This window comes from Protopterus annectens, chromosome 3.part0 (assembly GCF_019279795.1).
Source record: "Protopterus annectens isolate FY-2018-M chromosome 3.part0, PAN1.0, whole genome shotgun sequence".
NCBI classification, from domain to species: Eukaryota; Metazoa; Chordata; order Ceratodontiformes; family Protopteridae; genus Protopterus; species Protopterus annectens.
In genome coordinates this window covers 166,868,533-166,886,421 of record NC_056731.1, presented here as the reverse complement: position 1 = coordinate 166,886,421, position 17,889 = coordinate 166,868,533, and the positions used below count along the sequence as shown (strand labels likewise).

The following is a 17,889-nucleotide window of genomic DNA, read 5'->3' as shown; positions in this document are numbered from 1 at the left end:
TCTGATAGGATCACACCTACCGACACGCAGCCCTGGACCCTTAGCTTTGACCACAAAGGGAGGGTCTGAACCACAGGACAATGTTTATCCTGTCTGGACGAACATAAGGTCCTTTTCAGGGTCCCAGGGAGAGAGAGTTTACCACTGGGTCACAGTCGGACAAGAAGCAGAGTCCTTCTAAGGACTTCAAAGGTCCTTTTCAGGGCCCCACAGGTCTTTTTCAGGACCCCAAAAGGTCCTTCTCAGGACCACACTCGCAACTTACCCACAGGGGTACACTCAAAATAGTCCTTTTGAGGACTACCTTGTGGACCCTGAAAGGTCCTATTAAGGGCCCAACACGAACCCCGAGCAGGAGGTCCTCCCTACTGCCATCAACCGGCACTTCTCAACAACAGAGTCCTTTTGAGGACTCCCTCCTAAACCACCAAGCAAAGTCAACTAGCACTACAAGAGTGTTCAAACTTTGAACATTTATATTACTGGAATGCTGACTGACTTATGTCCATTGCTAGGGACTCTAAATTGAGTGCAAAGAGGAGTGGAGGCAACAGACATTCTTGCTTGTCCACATACATCAATCTTACCCCTCTTAGCAGACATCCATTATATTTAATTCTACCACATGACACATTCTACAGGAGGGATACAAATCCAAACCAGCCTTTTGGACAATTAAATTCCTCCAAAGTTTTGTTAGAAAATCCAAGTTTACCCCATTGAATGCCTTCTCTACATTCAGACCAAGTAACAAGAATGGCTGCTGCAATATCTCTGCATCCCTTTGGATTTAGTGTTTTTATAATACTATCTAAAGTCTGCCTACCTTCTATAAAACCACACTGGTCCATATTCATAATTCTGTCCATTGCTCCAGCCAACATTTTAGCCATTATTGTCATGAAGATCTTATGATCATGATTAAGTATCAAAACTGGTCTATACAAGCTTGGGTGAGATGGGTCCTTTCCTTCCTTAGGTAATACTTCTAGCTTCTTTAGGTTATTTTCCATTTCCCCTGAGTCTGGGTCTCTCATTATACTATCAAAAACCTTGTTTTTTTTTGTCTAGCCTAAGTGTTAGCATGTTGTATTTCTTGAACTGCTTTCCAACACTTTCAGCTACAATACGGCTCTATTTGGATTAACAATGTCCAGGTATTTTTCCATCTGCTTCTTAGCTTGTCTATTATTCTCTCATATCACTTCTATGTTGAGATCCTCCTTTTTCTATTTATCTTCTATATGCCTTCTTGTCTACTTAAATCTTATTTTTTTTTATTTCACATCACAATTTCTGTATGGGACTCTAGTTTGGGTTTTCAGTTATCCTTTAAATCTGCCACACTATCCCCATCCTCTTACACCCTTCCCTGTCTAACCTATCCTGATTTTCTTTTTGTTTCAGATCTACATACTTCTTAAAATCCTCCTTCTCCAGGAAATAAGTTGGGAAACCCTAGTGGGGTTCTATAAACTCCTTAACCTTGACTTGTATTCCCATTTCCACTAGGGCATGATCCCACACTGTTAATGGGTGGGTATTAAACATTTTATAGCTTTTTGACTTTTTGTCTTTACATAGCACCTACCTAATCTTGCCTATATTTGGTATCTGTGTGAAAAGTCTGTATACTGAGCTCTGGCATTTGGCATCAACTTAGTCTCTATCAGCCCAAATCTTTGCAAATATTTGTTTAAGAATCTCCCTTCTCCATGTGTTTTCCAAGATCTTGGTCCTCCAACAACGTTGTGTGTGGTAGCAACCATGTTCCAGTCTCTGCAATTATCAGTTCTTGCTGAAATACTAACATTGTTTCCAGCATATCCCTCATTTCATTTTGTGAAATTGTGGAGGGAACATATACTGACTTAACAGTAGACTTCATTCCTCTCTGTTTCTCCTTTAGCACCACTTATCTTCCCTGTTATCCCTTATAACACTCTTCCATCTGAAATTGTTCATCTTTCTTAACCACAAGAACCCCCTTTTCCTTTCCCTTCTAGGTCTGCACAGTATCCATCTCCTTTACTTTTCTTTACAAACACATTGTGCTCTAATTCCTTTAAATGTGTTTCTTGTAGCAAAGCCATGTTTACATCAGTCCTCCGTATGTAGGTTAAAAATATTTTCTTTTTCTATTTATCAACTATACCATTTATGTTCCAACTCAGTATTTTTACAGTTATATATACATCAGTTTATCTTTATGTTTCTTTCCTTTTATGGTTCCCTATTATATCAGTGAATGCTTAAAATAGCGAACACACGGAACAGCAATTTTTTTCCAGGAAAAAAAATCACTGGGCCGTTTTCGGGACTTTGCCATTTCCTCCACTGTGGTGCATTCTTGGAGTTGGTATATTTAAGTAGGGGAGGCTGGGGGGGGGGGGGCAAAGCCCCCCCCCACTTTATTTTGTGTTTGTTTTTTTGTTTTGTTTTTTTTCCTGGAGCAGTGATTTTTTTCCTTGGGAAAAAATCTCTGTTCCCTGTGTTGGGCATTTTGCCATTTCGGTTTTTCAGGGTTGATTATACCGTGTTCGCTGTTATACTATAGACCCCCTTTTATCTGTTTCATGGGATAAGTATCCCCCTAGCCCTCTTCTCTACTTCCTGCACTGCATAGTTGCTTTAATTGTAAGAATCCACTTACATTAGTAGAAAAAGTGATTATGTAACTGATACTCCTGCTCTTCCCTTTCCCCACACTTTAATACAAATGTGTACAGTTCACTAATATAACACTCATCTTCCTCTCCTGAAACCACTACTTCTGTGGCATCCTTCAGCATCTAACCTTTCCTCTCTACACAATACAATGCCCACACTTTGAGACAAAATCTTTAAACCTACCTTCTTGAAATTAGCTTAGGACCCATCTTCTCTCAATGCACCTTTCCTTCTCACGATTTATTTAGTTTCCCTTCCCTCATTTGTCTTTTCCATTACTTCCTCAGTTTCTCATGCTACCTTTTCATGTTATTTTCTCATTATCTGAGCTACATAAAACTAATCTGCTTCATTCCCTTGCCCACTCAACTTGTGTCTTTCTTTACTAGGTTAAGATCTTAACTCCTGTTTTCATCTGTCACTTTTGTTGCGATCTTAAATTTAGTATAGGTTAATGCCTTTTCCTTTTTTATTTTCCATTTGTGAATATACCTGCTCTTCTCTGTCTTTAATGTTGACATTAACCCACATCTGCTCCTTTTTTGTCATGTCTGCTTAATTCAAATCCCTGCTCGCCATACAGCCTTGTCATTTTTTTTTCTGTAGCCGATTGCTCTGACTGACTCATCTTCAAATTATTCCACTTCCCCTTATGGGATTAACTCTTCTTACCTCCATTAATTATTTGTGTCCAGTTCTCTTCACAATTTTTCCTCTACCCCTTCCATTCTATTTTCAAAACATTTCTCTGAAATTTAGTTATATTTTAACCTCCTTTGGGAAAGAAGAAAACAGACATAAATGTCTGATCCCTAGAGCCAACAGGGGAAATTAATCCAGGTCCACAACAGACAACAGTGTCTATCTTTTGCCTGTTTGTTCATTTAATGTCCACTGTAATCTCACCCACTGATGATCAGTTTATTTAGCAATTTATTTATTATTCCTCAGTCTTTCTTTTCTGTCCATATTCTTAGGCGCTCAGTATATCTTACTCAGTCCTCTCATGTTGCAGCACCTCTCATCTCTTCATTACCATTCATGAAGAGTCTTTCATTTGTCTTTCTCACGCTACCATTTTTCTTTGAAACAATGGGAATGGCTTAGTTGAGTATTTTTCCTTTTGCACCTTTGCTCGTCACTCTTAGTCTCCGTTACTAACTCTTTTTTTCCTTCCCCATCCCTTCAGCTACCTCTTTGTTCCTGTGCTTTAATTTGGCAATCGTTGTTTCTAGAAAATGATACAGTTTTCCACCAGTGGGATAGTAGCCTTGAAGGATTGCTGGATAGAATAATTTAAATTCAGCTTCATTTCTCTTGCCAGCTGAAAGGTTGGTATATAAGCATTTCTGCTTCCTCTGGTTTGTGGAGAGTAATAATTGTCTATGGATGCTCTCTCAGATCTTTCAGTTTGTATCCCCTTCTACAGAGTTTGGAAAAGATGTATTCTTTTTGCTGATATGTTGTAAAATTTTCCAAGATAGGTCTGGATTGTCTTTTGCTCTAACCACAGGTATGTTCACTTTATGTTCTCTGTCTATAAATATCTCCTGTTTTGGTATTTCTGGCCCTTTAACATTCTTTAATGAAGTCTACGCAGTCCCTTGTCTCCAAGAATTTGGAGAGCCCCAAAAAGCAAAGTGTCTCCTTGAGCTCAGTCCTCAAGCTCTGTATCTTTCATATTAAGTTATTTCTATCTTGCTTCTTGTTCAGAAAGCTTTTGTTTTACGATTCCTTCTAATTCTTTCAGTTACATTAATGTATCCAAATGTGTAGACAATGCATATTCAACTGCTTGTATCCTCTTTTTATTAGCTGTCATACAATCAGCTATAGTTCCTCTCAGCTTTGACATCTCCTTGCAAATCCTGTTGAGCTTATTTTCCACTAAAGCACCTTCTCCTCCTCTGATCTTTTCTGTCTTGAGCATCTCCTTCCCACTCTTTCCTGGTCTCGTCCTTCCTCTTAACACTTGACTTGCTTAGAGAAGCTTTTTTTCAGTGTTTATTCAGCTGGCATCTTATTTCTTTTTAATACTTCTGAATTGTTGATCAGCTTCTTCTTTTTGTATTCTGGAGTGCTACTTTCCTTGTTTCACCAGTCACTAGGCAAGGAGCTTACCTTCCTGCTTATCTCCCAGGTGCCATACAGGAAATTCTCAGATTAATTTATTGTAATTCCACAGACGCCACATTGAAAATGTGAAATAAAAGGCAGCTGTTGCAAGACAAAAGCGACGCTTGGTAGGTGGCAAATCCTTTATAAGCAGAAAACTCCAAATCCAGAAAAATACAGACAGTATTCATCCAAGATAAAACAGCACAAGCAAACACAGCAGTATTAAGCGCTTTCGTCTGGTAGACGACTTCCTCAGAAGTCATCAAAATGTATTCTGAGGAAGTCGTCTACCAGACGAAAGCGCTTAATACTGCTGTGTTTGCTTGCACTGTTTTATCTTGGATGAATACTGTCTGTATTTTTCTGGATTTGGAGTTTTGTGCTTATAAAGGATTTTCCACCTACCAGGCGTCACTTTTGTCTTGCAACAGCTGCCTTTTATTTTTCATTGTTTGTAAGACTCTACCTTTTTTCCTTGTTCACATTGAAAATGTCTTTGAATCAGTTTACAACAAATCCTCACATTTTAACTTATTTTTTTCTCACAAGAGGCCAGATGTGTAATCTATAAAAAAATTCAAGAATATGACTTTATTGTATGTACAAAAAAATCATCAGGTAAGGCAATATTTCTATTACTACTTGTAGGATAAAACTTAAAGCCAGCATATTGAAAAACAGGGCTAGAATGACAGCATCAAGTGTATTTTGTGCTCACGTACCTTATTAAAATTCTCTGAATTACTTATTATGAACTGTCATAGGTGAACTGAGACAAGACCTCAAACATGGCTAACAAAACCAGGATTTTGGTATGCTGGCTGGACATACACCTATCCTTGTCAGGATATCCCATCTTTTAGTAATACTGTAACAGTGACAGAAGGAAGGGAATCCAGTGTTTAGCAGTGCTTTTAGCGTTGCAATCTGTCAATACAACAGTAGTAAAATTCACACATATATTTTACTGAATTGTGAAGTTTTTCTATAAATGAATTTTGTTAGAACATAGATTTTGCATGGTTGACAATAACATGCTTACATTTCTGCATCATTTGTAATATTCATTGTTGCAAACCTATATTTCTAAGTATTATTCAACAGTTCTACTGTAACTGGTAGGATTTATATGCTGTTCTGCATGCAACTTCTGCTCTAGTTTTGTTTCCAGATTTTGACCAGATATTCCTACATTCTAAGAGTCTTTGTGCCAGTTTCATATGTCTGCAGATTGATAGTTATGTGCACACCACTTACCATTAAATAAATGGCAGGTCAGACAGGCCATGCAGTCCTTATCTAGCATCAAAGGTAAGTTTCTATTCAATTTTGTTTCACAGCAATGTTATCCAACAGTAATAAAATTAAAATTAGTACTTACTAACCTGTTCCAGGAGGGCCTTGGATGATGGCAAGCTCACTTGTTAAAGCCGACTGCAGAGCCTGTAACTGTGACTTATCTAGACTCAGCTTTTCTTTTGAAGGCCACCTTCTAAAGTCAAGAATGTTAAACCCAGATGATGAAACTGATGCTTCTGTATGAGGTGACAATGGAGGAGGAGTGTCTATCCCTAAAGTATTAATTGCATCAGAAATCCACTCATCATGTAAACGAGGATTCTCTTGTATGCTGCTGCAGTCACTGTCTGAGTAATCATCATCATCATCGGTAGAACTGCTGCTCTTGTTGTCAAGCACGGCTACGGGTTGCCTGTTTCGTATATATCTGTCATCCTTTAATACGTCCAAGGTGTAACTGTTACAACCATTTTTCAGATATTGTGGTTCTGATAAGGTCTTCTCACAGTGGACAATATACTTCTGAAGGGGAAGTTCACCATTTGCCATTTCTTTCAATCCTTCAAGAACATGACGATAGGCTTCAAAATAAGCTGTTGTTTCAACCATCAAAAATGTGTGATCTGTTCCCTGTTCTGCTAGCTTTAAGCGGCTTTCTTCAGTAAAATTTACAGTAATAATTCCCACTTTCAATTCCTCTACATTTCTGTCTGCCACTGTGGCAAAAATCATTGTTTCAAAGCAATCACTAGAGAGGCAAACAAGTGCCCCAAACAGTAAGCGTTTGGAATTTTCCCAGCGAACATGTTTCAGCATATCAATATCAAACTGAACTTGGTATAGAATCCCAGAAGGTGTACAAAGTGGTACCAGTAATTCGGCATTGAAATAAACATTAATGTCATCAAATTTTCCCTTTCTTATATCCTTTCCATCAAAGCGGAGTACCTGCAAAATTCCATCTCTAAGTGGTCTTACAAAATCTTCTCTCAGGAGTCGGAAATGAGTATCCAAATAAGTCTCTGAGTCAGGATAGGTTTCACTGATAATATTAGGGCGCATGAAGGGTTTGTGGATCAAATGTATGTCATCATATGTTGGAAATATTGAAATCTGTCTGAAATCTTCAATGTTTTCCTCTTTACCAGTCAGATAAGTGTAATTATCAGATCTCAATGTGCCATCACGTTTCTTTTCTTGCAAATGGTTTAAGATAGTATTAAGATCTTGCATTTTTTCAATAACGTCTTCTGTGAGTATCAACCCATCTGAGTCTAAGGTGCTAAAGGTAGAGTTCAGCACAGCTGCTGTAAGAGCAACTGAATTTACAGAGCTGGCAGGAAATGTGCTGATTATCTGAAGAAGCAGACTCAGAATGTAATCTAAAACTTCAACTTTATCAACCTCTTGTTTTAGTCTGTAGCTGCTCATCATGTATAAAGGAAGGACATTTTCCAAAAATTTTGAGTTTCTCACATCCAACAGAACATGCTGTAAATTATTACGATTAGTACTGCAGCTGCAGGCTTTCTTGAGAACTTGAAGTGCAAGTTCAACAAGCTCGGGACTGGTATCACGTTCACTCAGGAATTCTTTTAAGCCACTGCCAGGTGCTGCCAGCTTCATTACAAGTTCAGAAGGTTCCATTGCCACAATCTTTGTAAGGCCTCTCTGATCTAACTTCCAATCAGTTCGAGGCCCTTTCTTTCTTTCTCCATTATTAGATTTTACTTTGAGTGTATCACCTTCGGAAAATTCAATGTCCATTAAATTTGGCAAACTTCCTACTCTTTTTCGATCTGGTGTTTGATGATTGTTATGTCCCTTATTTCTGTGGCGCCTTCTAGATGGGCCACGCTGAGAATTTCCTAGTATGAAAAATGGAAAAGAATAATGTTAGATTCAAAATTCACAAACACACACACACACACACACACACACACACACACACACACTGGAGATGTAGCATATTCATCAAGATACAACTTTTTTTTCCTGAAGAACATCACTGCCAGAAGATGCAGGCATTTTGTAAAGTATGACGGCAAGTCAAGTATATTTAGTTTCCTGGATGTATTTATTTATACATGCTACATGCTTCTAAAAATCAATACGTTCTCTCACACTACCTTACTGTTGTCCTTAGTGCTGTTTTACTGGCCAGCTAGCTAACAATTTCCTCGTAAATGCCAGCATCACTTACATGCACAAAACATAACCCAAAATCTATTGTATGGCCTTCAACCGTACTCTAAACATTCACAAAATAATAACTTTTTCTTGCATCTAAAATATTTCTCTACAAATAAATTCCAAGGAAAAACAGGAAAAAAACAGAACTCCTTATAAACATTTTTCAGAAACTATCCTACTTCAATATACTTACTACAGTGTGGTAACAAAGAACTAATCATTTGCCCAACTTCTTATAACACGGATTAAGAGCAGTTATAACTTCCATCATGGAATAAAAATATTTCAGAAGAACATAGTACTTGCAAAAAAAAAAATACTAAGCACCACAGCTGGAAACACTTGTATAAACCTGGTATCTTAGCCACACCTGAATCATGACTGTAGCCACATACCTCAGATGAAGCAATAATCCCATCTGATTACAAAACAATCTGAGATGACAAACCCAAAAGAAAAGGAAGTGTAATAGGTTGACTATACTCCAACTCAGAGCATGCAAATATCTCCCACTTACAAATGCCATCTGTTAACTCCACAGACGCTCCAATTATCATTTTAACTAGAAATAATTTTCCTCACCCAAAACTAATCCCAAAGTTAGTAAGACAAGGGCTAATAGCAGAATCAAGCAAGATGCAGAAAACTCTAAGTTAACTATGGTCATTAAATACAATACTGACATACGTTCTAACTGGAAGTGTTTAACAATTGTTGAGGTATACAAAGAAGTTTTGGGTGAGGAACCACGGTTCATTTATAAGACATACTTGAATTTAGAAGAAAGGCTAGAATTAACCAATAAGAGCACCCATGATAGTACGAATAAGACAGGGATGAAGAAATGTGGGGCATGCACACAATGTGCATATACATTTGTAAGGCAGAATGTTATGCTAAAAACCATCAATGATGAATTTAAAACTAAGGGATACAATGCCTAACACTTCTGGTGTGGTATATTTAGCTTTTTGCGATTTTTGCCATGCATATTATGTGGCGAAACTGAGCCTGCCCTTAAAAAGTGAATTTATGAGCACTACTATGATTTGAACCATTACAACACTAACAATGTATTATATAAGTACAACCTGTTATTCCATGAAAACAAAAAATGTTATTTCTCTTTGGAAAAAGTCCCTGTTAACCCAAGGGGAAGCCCTTAGGAAATGAAGTTAGAATACAGGGAATTATTATGGCAAACTAAGTTTAATGCTAACAGTCATCTGGGTTTGAATGATGCACTTTCCATTAGTACTGCTCTGAGACTACGATCTGCAAAGTTATATTCCACAATGGTATTGCAACAACTTTATACATTTTATTTCTTTGGTTTGTTTTGCCCAACCTTTTTATCATACATATATATATATATATATATATATATATATATATATATATATATATACTTGTTGCCACTTAAATATTGGTGTTACTTTTACTTCTTTTACAGCATCTTTTTAAATGTTCTAGCTGTGTTCAACATTTTTTTTTTGTTTAGAGATGTTCCATTCACTACACAGTATCATGTGACAGTGAGTGAGACTATTTAATTAAAGGGCAGCAAAGGGATTCAGTTATTAAATGCTCAACTTCTCTGTCCTTTTTCTCCCTATTTACTGTCCCTGCTATAAATAAACAAATACAGCATTTAAAATATTTTAAATTGACTGTTTCTCTCCAATACAACAGTTCTTTACTGTACTGTGGTGGTTTCACTTTCAAAAAAACTTTTACCTCACCCTGGAAAAGTTTGTTGCTGTCTCCAATTCAATGATGTTATCAAGGCCAATGAATATAGGTAGTTTTCTGGTCAATTCCCTCCCCAAACTGACATCACCATGACTGTCCTAAAAAAAACACCCATGCTGTGATGTCACAGCTCGCAGGTCCTTCCTCCACCCATACAGAAAGTACAGGCTAGAACAAGGAAACAGTACATGAGTCAAGTCTCCTGCTGTGAGCTGTCAATCACAGCAGGTAACAGCTCAAATTACCCTTAGCACTTTGACAGCTAGGGAAGTTAGGTGTGAAGGGGGAATGGGAGAGGAGTCAAAGTAGTACAATTCAGGTTTGACAAAAGACTGCAATTTAGCCATTCTAAAAAGAAGCAGCAGTAAAAAGCACTTTCAAAGTCTGTTCTGTGGCATTTGCACTGTTGTTTTAACTAGTCATTGAATGGCATGAAATGTTACTTAAAATTGACTGAAAGACAGCAGTGTATGCATGTAAAACAATTTTAGTGATGGGAGCTTTAGGAAGAGAGAGGCCTGCGTGATGTCATTTTTTACAGACAAGCACTGCATTGTAGGATAAATAGAACCAGGCTAAACAATCTTAATTAATTCAAGATACCAGGCCCCATGTAGTCAGACTCCGAAATTAAGTATAAAAATATTTAAAAACCTGTAAATAGTCCCAGAGTGGTGTTAAAATGTAAGAAACACCAAACCATGATGAGTCTGTGGGTGTAGTTCTCCTTCAACTTATTTTAAGTTGTTTAATTAGTTCTGATGAAGTCCATAATCGGGAGGTGGATAAAAGTGCTTAACTTTTCAATAAAACATTTTGATTTTATTTCCACATTTGCCTTCATCACTGCTATTGCGGTGTGTTGAGTACTAGTAAGTGGTGGAGAAACAGTGTGCACCTCGCATTGTTTTGCTTTACTGTTTTAGTTTTATGAGGTTCAGCTCCTTCTCCTGGTTCAATGTAATCATTCCGTCTTACTCAGATCTCATCAGGCTGATCATTGAATATAATTCCCATTTCGTATGCAACTGTCGACAAACTTGTCACAAATGGAGTGACCACAACAATGTCTCACTAAAAAAAAAATCAAGGGCACAAACCATAAAAACTATGTAGACCATTTCAAAGCCTTGTTCCTCTTGTCAGTATCATACAAGTTACTAAGAGGCAACTTCTGCCTCACGTACAGAGCCTCAACAGACCCAATCCTGTCAAACCTATTGCACATTTGCAAATGTGAACACTTGCTCAAGGGATCTCAATTTATTTTTTAACATAAACAGAACATGTTGGAGGGAGAGTTATGTATCACAGAGAATATCTCTTCTACAGAAGTGTCAAACTCCACATAAAGCAAAGTACTTCCTTTATTCAATTCAAACCAAATTTAGATAAATGGAAGGAAAACAGCAAACTCACCATGGCTTAGCACTCATGTCTCTCATGGATAGGGGCAACAAGTAAATGTCCCAAACATCCTTGTTCTGCTCACCCCTGAGTTATTTGTGCACAAAATATAAGGACTAACAATTACAATGGGAATGTAAGGCTAGGCTTCTTAAGTCCCTCATAGATTAATAGCCTAGTAAGTACCTATGACCCTCTTAGTGACCATCACCCCACATATGCAATACAGGGTCAACAAAAGGTCACTAAAACTATCACCTTCTGTTTGGTTCACTGCAAAAGGAATTCCTCCCAAGAAAACCTTTAATTGATTATTCAAGCAAAGTAATTGGCAGCCCTTAAAAATCATTCTTTTATATGAAGCTATCAATTACTTGAACCTTACGTTTTTATCAGTCTTAAATTCCATCACCCCTACTCATCATAAAAAGTTGAAAAAAGCAACTGGCCCATGGTTGGCAACTGAAATTCAACAAAGCATGACAACCAGATATAAGGCTTGGAAAAGTATCTCAGAAAATACAAACTGTACAGGTATTTAACACATTTCAGAACCAAATTAAATATTGTATCAGAAAAAAAAAACAATTCTACGTCCACCAACTGTTAACCAACCACAAATACAATCTGAATCACCACTGAAAATGCACAAAGAAACTTCTAAAGCCCAGATGGAAAACCACACCCATCCCACCACCAAATTAAGCATATGAAAATATTACAGCTATCTTTAACAAGCACTTTGTAGATAAAACAAGCTCCACAACACAATATAGCAAAAATATTCCTAATAATTTTACTGATCCCCCATATGACTTATTTTACTTACAATCTAGAAAATATTAGCTATAAAAAGCTACTTAGTAAATTAAAACCTACCTCTCAAGAGCTAGATCTGCTTCCTTCATAATACCTTCAAACTGATACTCAAGCTATAGCCTACATTAGTAGGTCCACCTCTGGAATCTATATGTTCTGACTTTGGAAGAAATCCTATATAATACCTATTCACAAATGAGTAAACCAAAACAACCTGAACTTCAGTCCAATAACCATTTTAGCACTCCTCTCCAAAATACTTGAGAGATGTATCCAACAGCAACTATTAAACCATCTCACTAAAATAGTTTACTAGTTCCTACTTGGCATGAATGTTGTCCCAGATATAGCACTGAAACTGCACTGTAATCATTACTAAATATTATTAATCTTAACAAAATAATGGCCTCTATACCACTGCATTGTTTTTACATCTCCCCAATGCCTTCAGTACTGTCTCTCAATCTATCATTCCTCAAAGATTAGCTAAAATAGACCTTAGTTGCAAAACATTAACATGGTAAGAGCTATATTTCCAGTTGATTTCAAGCAGTTAAATGGTGACTTTCTTTGTCTAACTTTCTTCCTACCAGTGTAGGAGTACCACAAGTGTCTATACTTGAACCAGTCCTTTTTAGTATCATCATTAATGACATGCAGACCACAATTACTAACGGAACATTAATATAGTACACTAACAATTCCACCCTCATCTGTTCAGCTGATTCCCTTTACCATCAGTAATGTGTTACCCAGACAAACTTCCACGTCAAAGAACAATGGATCATAAGACTCACAACTATTCCTTAATCTTAACAAAACAAAATTATACTGCTATTTGGCTCAGGGGAAACCAAAATTACCTCTAACATCACTACATCAATAGACAGCAAGTTTTCCATGTCAAACTTGATTGAATAGCCATGGTCCATGAACTATACATTCACAAGCACTTAGACTGTGTCATCTCCAAAACTTGTAAAACAGCTTAGCATGCTTCATAAATCTAAACCCTTCTTATCTGTAACATCTCAGGGGCACAATGCCCAAGCACTCCTAATAACTAGCTTGCTATACCCTTCATCTATTTTAACAATACTCCTAAAACTAAACTACAAAAACTAGAACATATGATAAAGTAGCTGAATATGCTGCAAATGTTCCTAACAAAACCAATAATTGTCTAACCTTTCACATAATTAAATAACTATATCTACCATACCTTCTGATACTTAATCAATTAAAGACGACAAACAAAATAAATTTTAAGCCTATCATATGTCCACTAGTATCTAGCATCAGTGAAAACTATCCCTACCAGAAACCTCAAATCTTAATTTGTAAACTTCTTTCACGTATCTAAAACAAAAAATCAACACACACAGCTAAACTATGGAACTCAGTTCTTCCATACATCAGGCATGAACCTAATCTAAACACATTTCCTGAAAACCAAGAAAAAACACATACTGGACCAATCAACAAGAATAATATCACAAAAATAGTGTACAACCTTTATTCACAGCTTAGCGTACAACAACCTTTAGTCACCGCTTTCGTTGTTAGACTTCTTTAGATTAAAATCACTCAAAAACTCACCCCAATTTATAAAAACAATCAACCAATCAAATGAATAAACTAAATACTAATTAAAACATTAATTAACATGCATAATGCAAAATATATACACACACTTCTAACCTGTTTAAAACTGATTCTTGTTTATATGTAACCTATTTTTTTAAAAAACATTTAATATTAACCATGTCATTAGGTCCAGGAACCTTGTCTGCACCTAACTTCAACTGCCATAAGGCTTCTTTTTGCTTAAATAATTTTTAAAGTCACCTCCCCTGTAATCTACAAGACCTTGGATGTGTGGAATGTGGATGTGACAGACAGTGAGAGCGATGTATGAATGAGTGTGTGTGTGTGTGTGTGTGTGTGTGTGTGTGTGTGTGTGTGTGTGTGTGTGTGTGTGTGTGTGTGGCGTGTGGGTGTGACAGAGCGATGTGTGACAGAGCGATGTGTGAATGAATGCAGGTATGAATGAGGAAGTGACTGTGTGTGTGTGTGTGTGTGTGTGTGTGTGTGTGTGTGTGTGTGTGTGTGTGTGTGTGTGTGTGTGTCTGAGCTCGGGAGGGTGAGAGCAATGTGTGAATGAATGCCTAAGTGGGTATGGTGGCGTGTGGGCGTGACAGACAGTGACAGCAATGTATGAATGAGTGTGTGTGTGTGTGTGTGTATGTGTGTGTGTGTGTGTGTGTGTGTGTGTGTGTGTGTGTGTGTGTGTGTGTGTGTGTGTGTGTGTGTGTGTGTGTGTGTGTGTGTGTGTGTGTGTGAGAGAGAGAGATCAGGAGAGTGACAGCGATGTGTGAATGAATGCGTAAGTGGGTGTGTGGCATGTGGGTGTGACAGACAGTGAGAGCGATGTATGAATGAATGCGTGAGTGTGTGGCATGTGGGTGTGACAGAAAGACAGAGCGATGTGTGAACTAATGCAGGTATGAATGAGGAAGTGACTGAGTGTGTGTTTGATCGGGAGAGTGTAAGAGTGTTGTGTGAGTGAATGCAGGTATGAATGAGAGAGTGATTTGTGTGAGAGATCTGAAAAGAGTGTGAGTGAATGCGTGCATGAATGCAAAAGAGACTGTGTGTGTGTGTGTGTGTGTGTGTGTGTGTGTGTGTGTGTGTGTGTGTGTGTGTGTGTGTGGTATGGACAAAAGGTGCACAAACCTCATTGCTGCTGCTGCCAGGAAAAACTCTCACTCTTCACTCTCTCTCTCTCTCTCTCTCCCCCTCTCTCTCTGTCACACACACACACACACACACACACACACACCATACCTCTCAACCTCTTAGTAGTGCAAAAAATCTGGACAAAGCCTAAGAGAATGGGGGGACAAACAGGGACAGATTCAGAGGTCTGAAATACAAATGTATATCATTATTTAGTGACATCAGTCCTCAGATCATCCCACTGATTTGCAGAAAATCACAAAAGTTATAAGGATCTGACCAAAACTCAGAGGGAAAAATCTGGACATTTTGCAAAAATCTGTACAATTAACAGATATGAATACCTCCGAGCCTCTTATTTAGATCAAGAAATCTGGACAAAGTCAAAAATAATGGGGGGACAAAGGCACAAAATAGGAACCATTTACGTACTGCTCTTACAAACTTTGAAATTTGACAGAAATACAGGTTTTGCATTAGCATTAATTTTCTGAAGGGTATGAAGTATGAAACTCAACTGTCTGTCATTTTCTGACTTCAGCCTCAACGATCTACCAGTGATTTGCCAGAAAACAACAATTTTATGAGAAAAAGACCAAAAATATGAGGCAAAAATCTGGACATTCTGTGAAAATCTGTACAGTTGAGAGGTATGCTGGACAGAGTCAAATAATAGGGACAGATTTTAAATATTATTCTTATAAACATTAAATCAGTAAGGTTGCCATTAGGTTTACGTACCTCTCAGCCATTGTAGATCAATGTTATGCTGTTAAGCAGAATGTACACTTTTTTGGTAATTATTGCCAATTGTCTTTTTATTGTACTTTGGAGCTTTTCTACCCGGGTCTGGCCTCCTCGTTAAACACGTCAAATAAATAAATATCTACTTTATTATGTGTGCCACGAGATGGCCAGTCCATGAAAAATTATCTTACATTGATACCGGTCCTTGGTGCAAAAAAGGTTGGAGACCACTAAGTTTATTAATTTGATTGGTTGATTGTTTTTATAAATTGGGGAGAGTTTTTGAGTTATTTTATTCTGAAGAAGTCTAATGATGAAAGCGGTGACTAAAGGTTGTTGTACACTAAGCCGTGAATAAAGGTTGTTCTACACTAATTTTGTGGTATTATTCTTGCTGATTGGTCTAGTATGTGTTTTTTCTTGGTTTGAGTTTATTACCACTGTCAAAAGCTTGTGGAGTTTTTTGTTGAAACCTAAAAACTCATCTACGTTCCAACTAGTCATTCTCCTCTGCCTGAAAATTCTTCTTTACTACCCGTTATCTCTATAAATACAGATATGTAAAATACACATAAAATGCATGCACACAAACATGCATAATTGTGTGTGTACAGTAGAACATAATAATGGTGCACGTATTTACAATGAAATTCAAAGTTTAACATGATGAAGATCATCCATAATAATGAAGTTACTGAAGTTATATGTGATGACTAACTCATTTGGGTAAGAAAGCAGCATATATGCCAACATATACATTATGAACAAGCCCTTTTAATCTTTAACATGAAAAAATTCTCAAAAAGCAATCAAAACAAAAATCAGCAAACATTAAGTCTCTGAAGTAAGTATGCTGGTTTAAACATGCAGCATGTCAGCCCACTTGGTAACAATCTGATTATGCTCACACTTCTCCAGAGAATTCTAAGGGGCTGTGACTACAAAGCATAAAAGATGTTCAGGTAAATGAAACCTCACTGTTCACTGTCATTTTATTCTGTATGGCCAATCCTTAGGGTTGCATAAAGCAGTTCATTCATTAGCCCAGAAGAATGATCTCTCTTTTATGACCAGACTGTATACAGAAAAATGTGATGAATTACACAGACAGGAAGGTGAAGGACAGTTAGGAACGTTACACTTATGCTATCTTTCCTGACACGTCTTCTGCAATGGCTGTTTCAGAATGACAAAGAGCCCAAGGCACTGCATTTTACCATAGCAGGTCAAAGGGATCACACCTTCTATACTGCATTTGCCGCTTGGTAATTGTTAACTCAATTGCGAGAAATATGTGCGGTGGGGTATTTAATAGCAGGTTGCACTGCTGTATCCTTAAGTCTGAAGGAGAAGATAACCCCTGAGAAAAACTGTCCCACCACCACCTCCATGACAAACGATCTCCACCTGAACACAAGGGTCACTGTAAAGCTCCTACCTTTAGACAGAGTAGTGAAACCTTCCCATCACTTTCATGTGGGCTAATTAGTAGGAGAACCCCAAGTTTATAGCAGACAGCAGACCTGACCGTCATATTTGACAATGGGAAACAGGATCACATACTGAAGAAGAAATAATGTTTAAAATTAAGTCAAATTAGAAGTGGAAGGGTCTGAGAGGAAGAAAGGGAAACAAAGATACAGAGACAGACTTTTGACATGCAGCAAGCAAACAATTCTGCTACAGTTTATGTGTGGTATATTTATTGTTTTTATTATTTATTTATTGACATTTGTTTCCCAGGAAAGTCCAACTGGATAATTTTATCTGTTTTCAGTGGTGGCCTAGGGAGAAAAGTTCCACAAATAAAAAAAAAACAAAAATACATATACATAAGTGAAAACTGATGTCATATTACAATATACTCTAAATATATACATTAATACAAATACGAATACACATGACGTAAAATAATACATGTTCAACATCACTAAAGGAAGATAAATACAATATCATGTGACGCTAAAACGTGTTGATATAAGTGCAAGAGTTTATTAGTCACTCAAAGCAAATGTCAGAGTGGAAAATTCAAACAGTGGACAAGTAGAAGTATGTGAAGAGAGGGAGAAAAAGTATTTCTTATCAGTAATAAGTGGGGCAGACATTGGAGGCAGGAGAATCATCATCAGCAGCAGCAGTCCCCTT

At 37.4% G+C, this 17,889-nt stretch overlaps 1 protein-coding gene across 1 annotated transcript in view; it reads right to left on the bottom strand.

The window, feature by feature from the left end:
* The window catches only part of LOC122796296 (NFX1-type zinc finger-containing protein 1-like), a 609,414-nt gene that overhangs the window by 290,342 nt on the left and 301,183 nt on the right, over positions 1-17,889 (bottom strand). Inside the window, exon 6 of the mRNA XM_044064663.1 lies at positions 6,174-7,955. Coding sequence (XP_043920598.1) covers positions 6,174-7,955 — 1,782 coding nt within the window. The remainder of the gene's footprint in view (positions 1-6,173; positions 7,956-17,889) is intronic.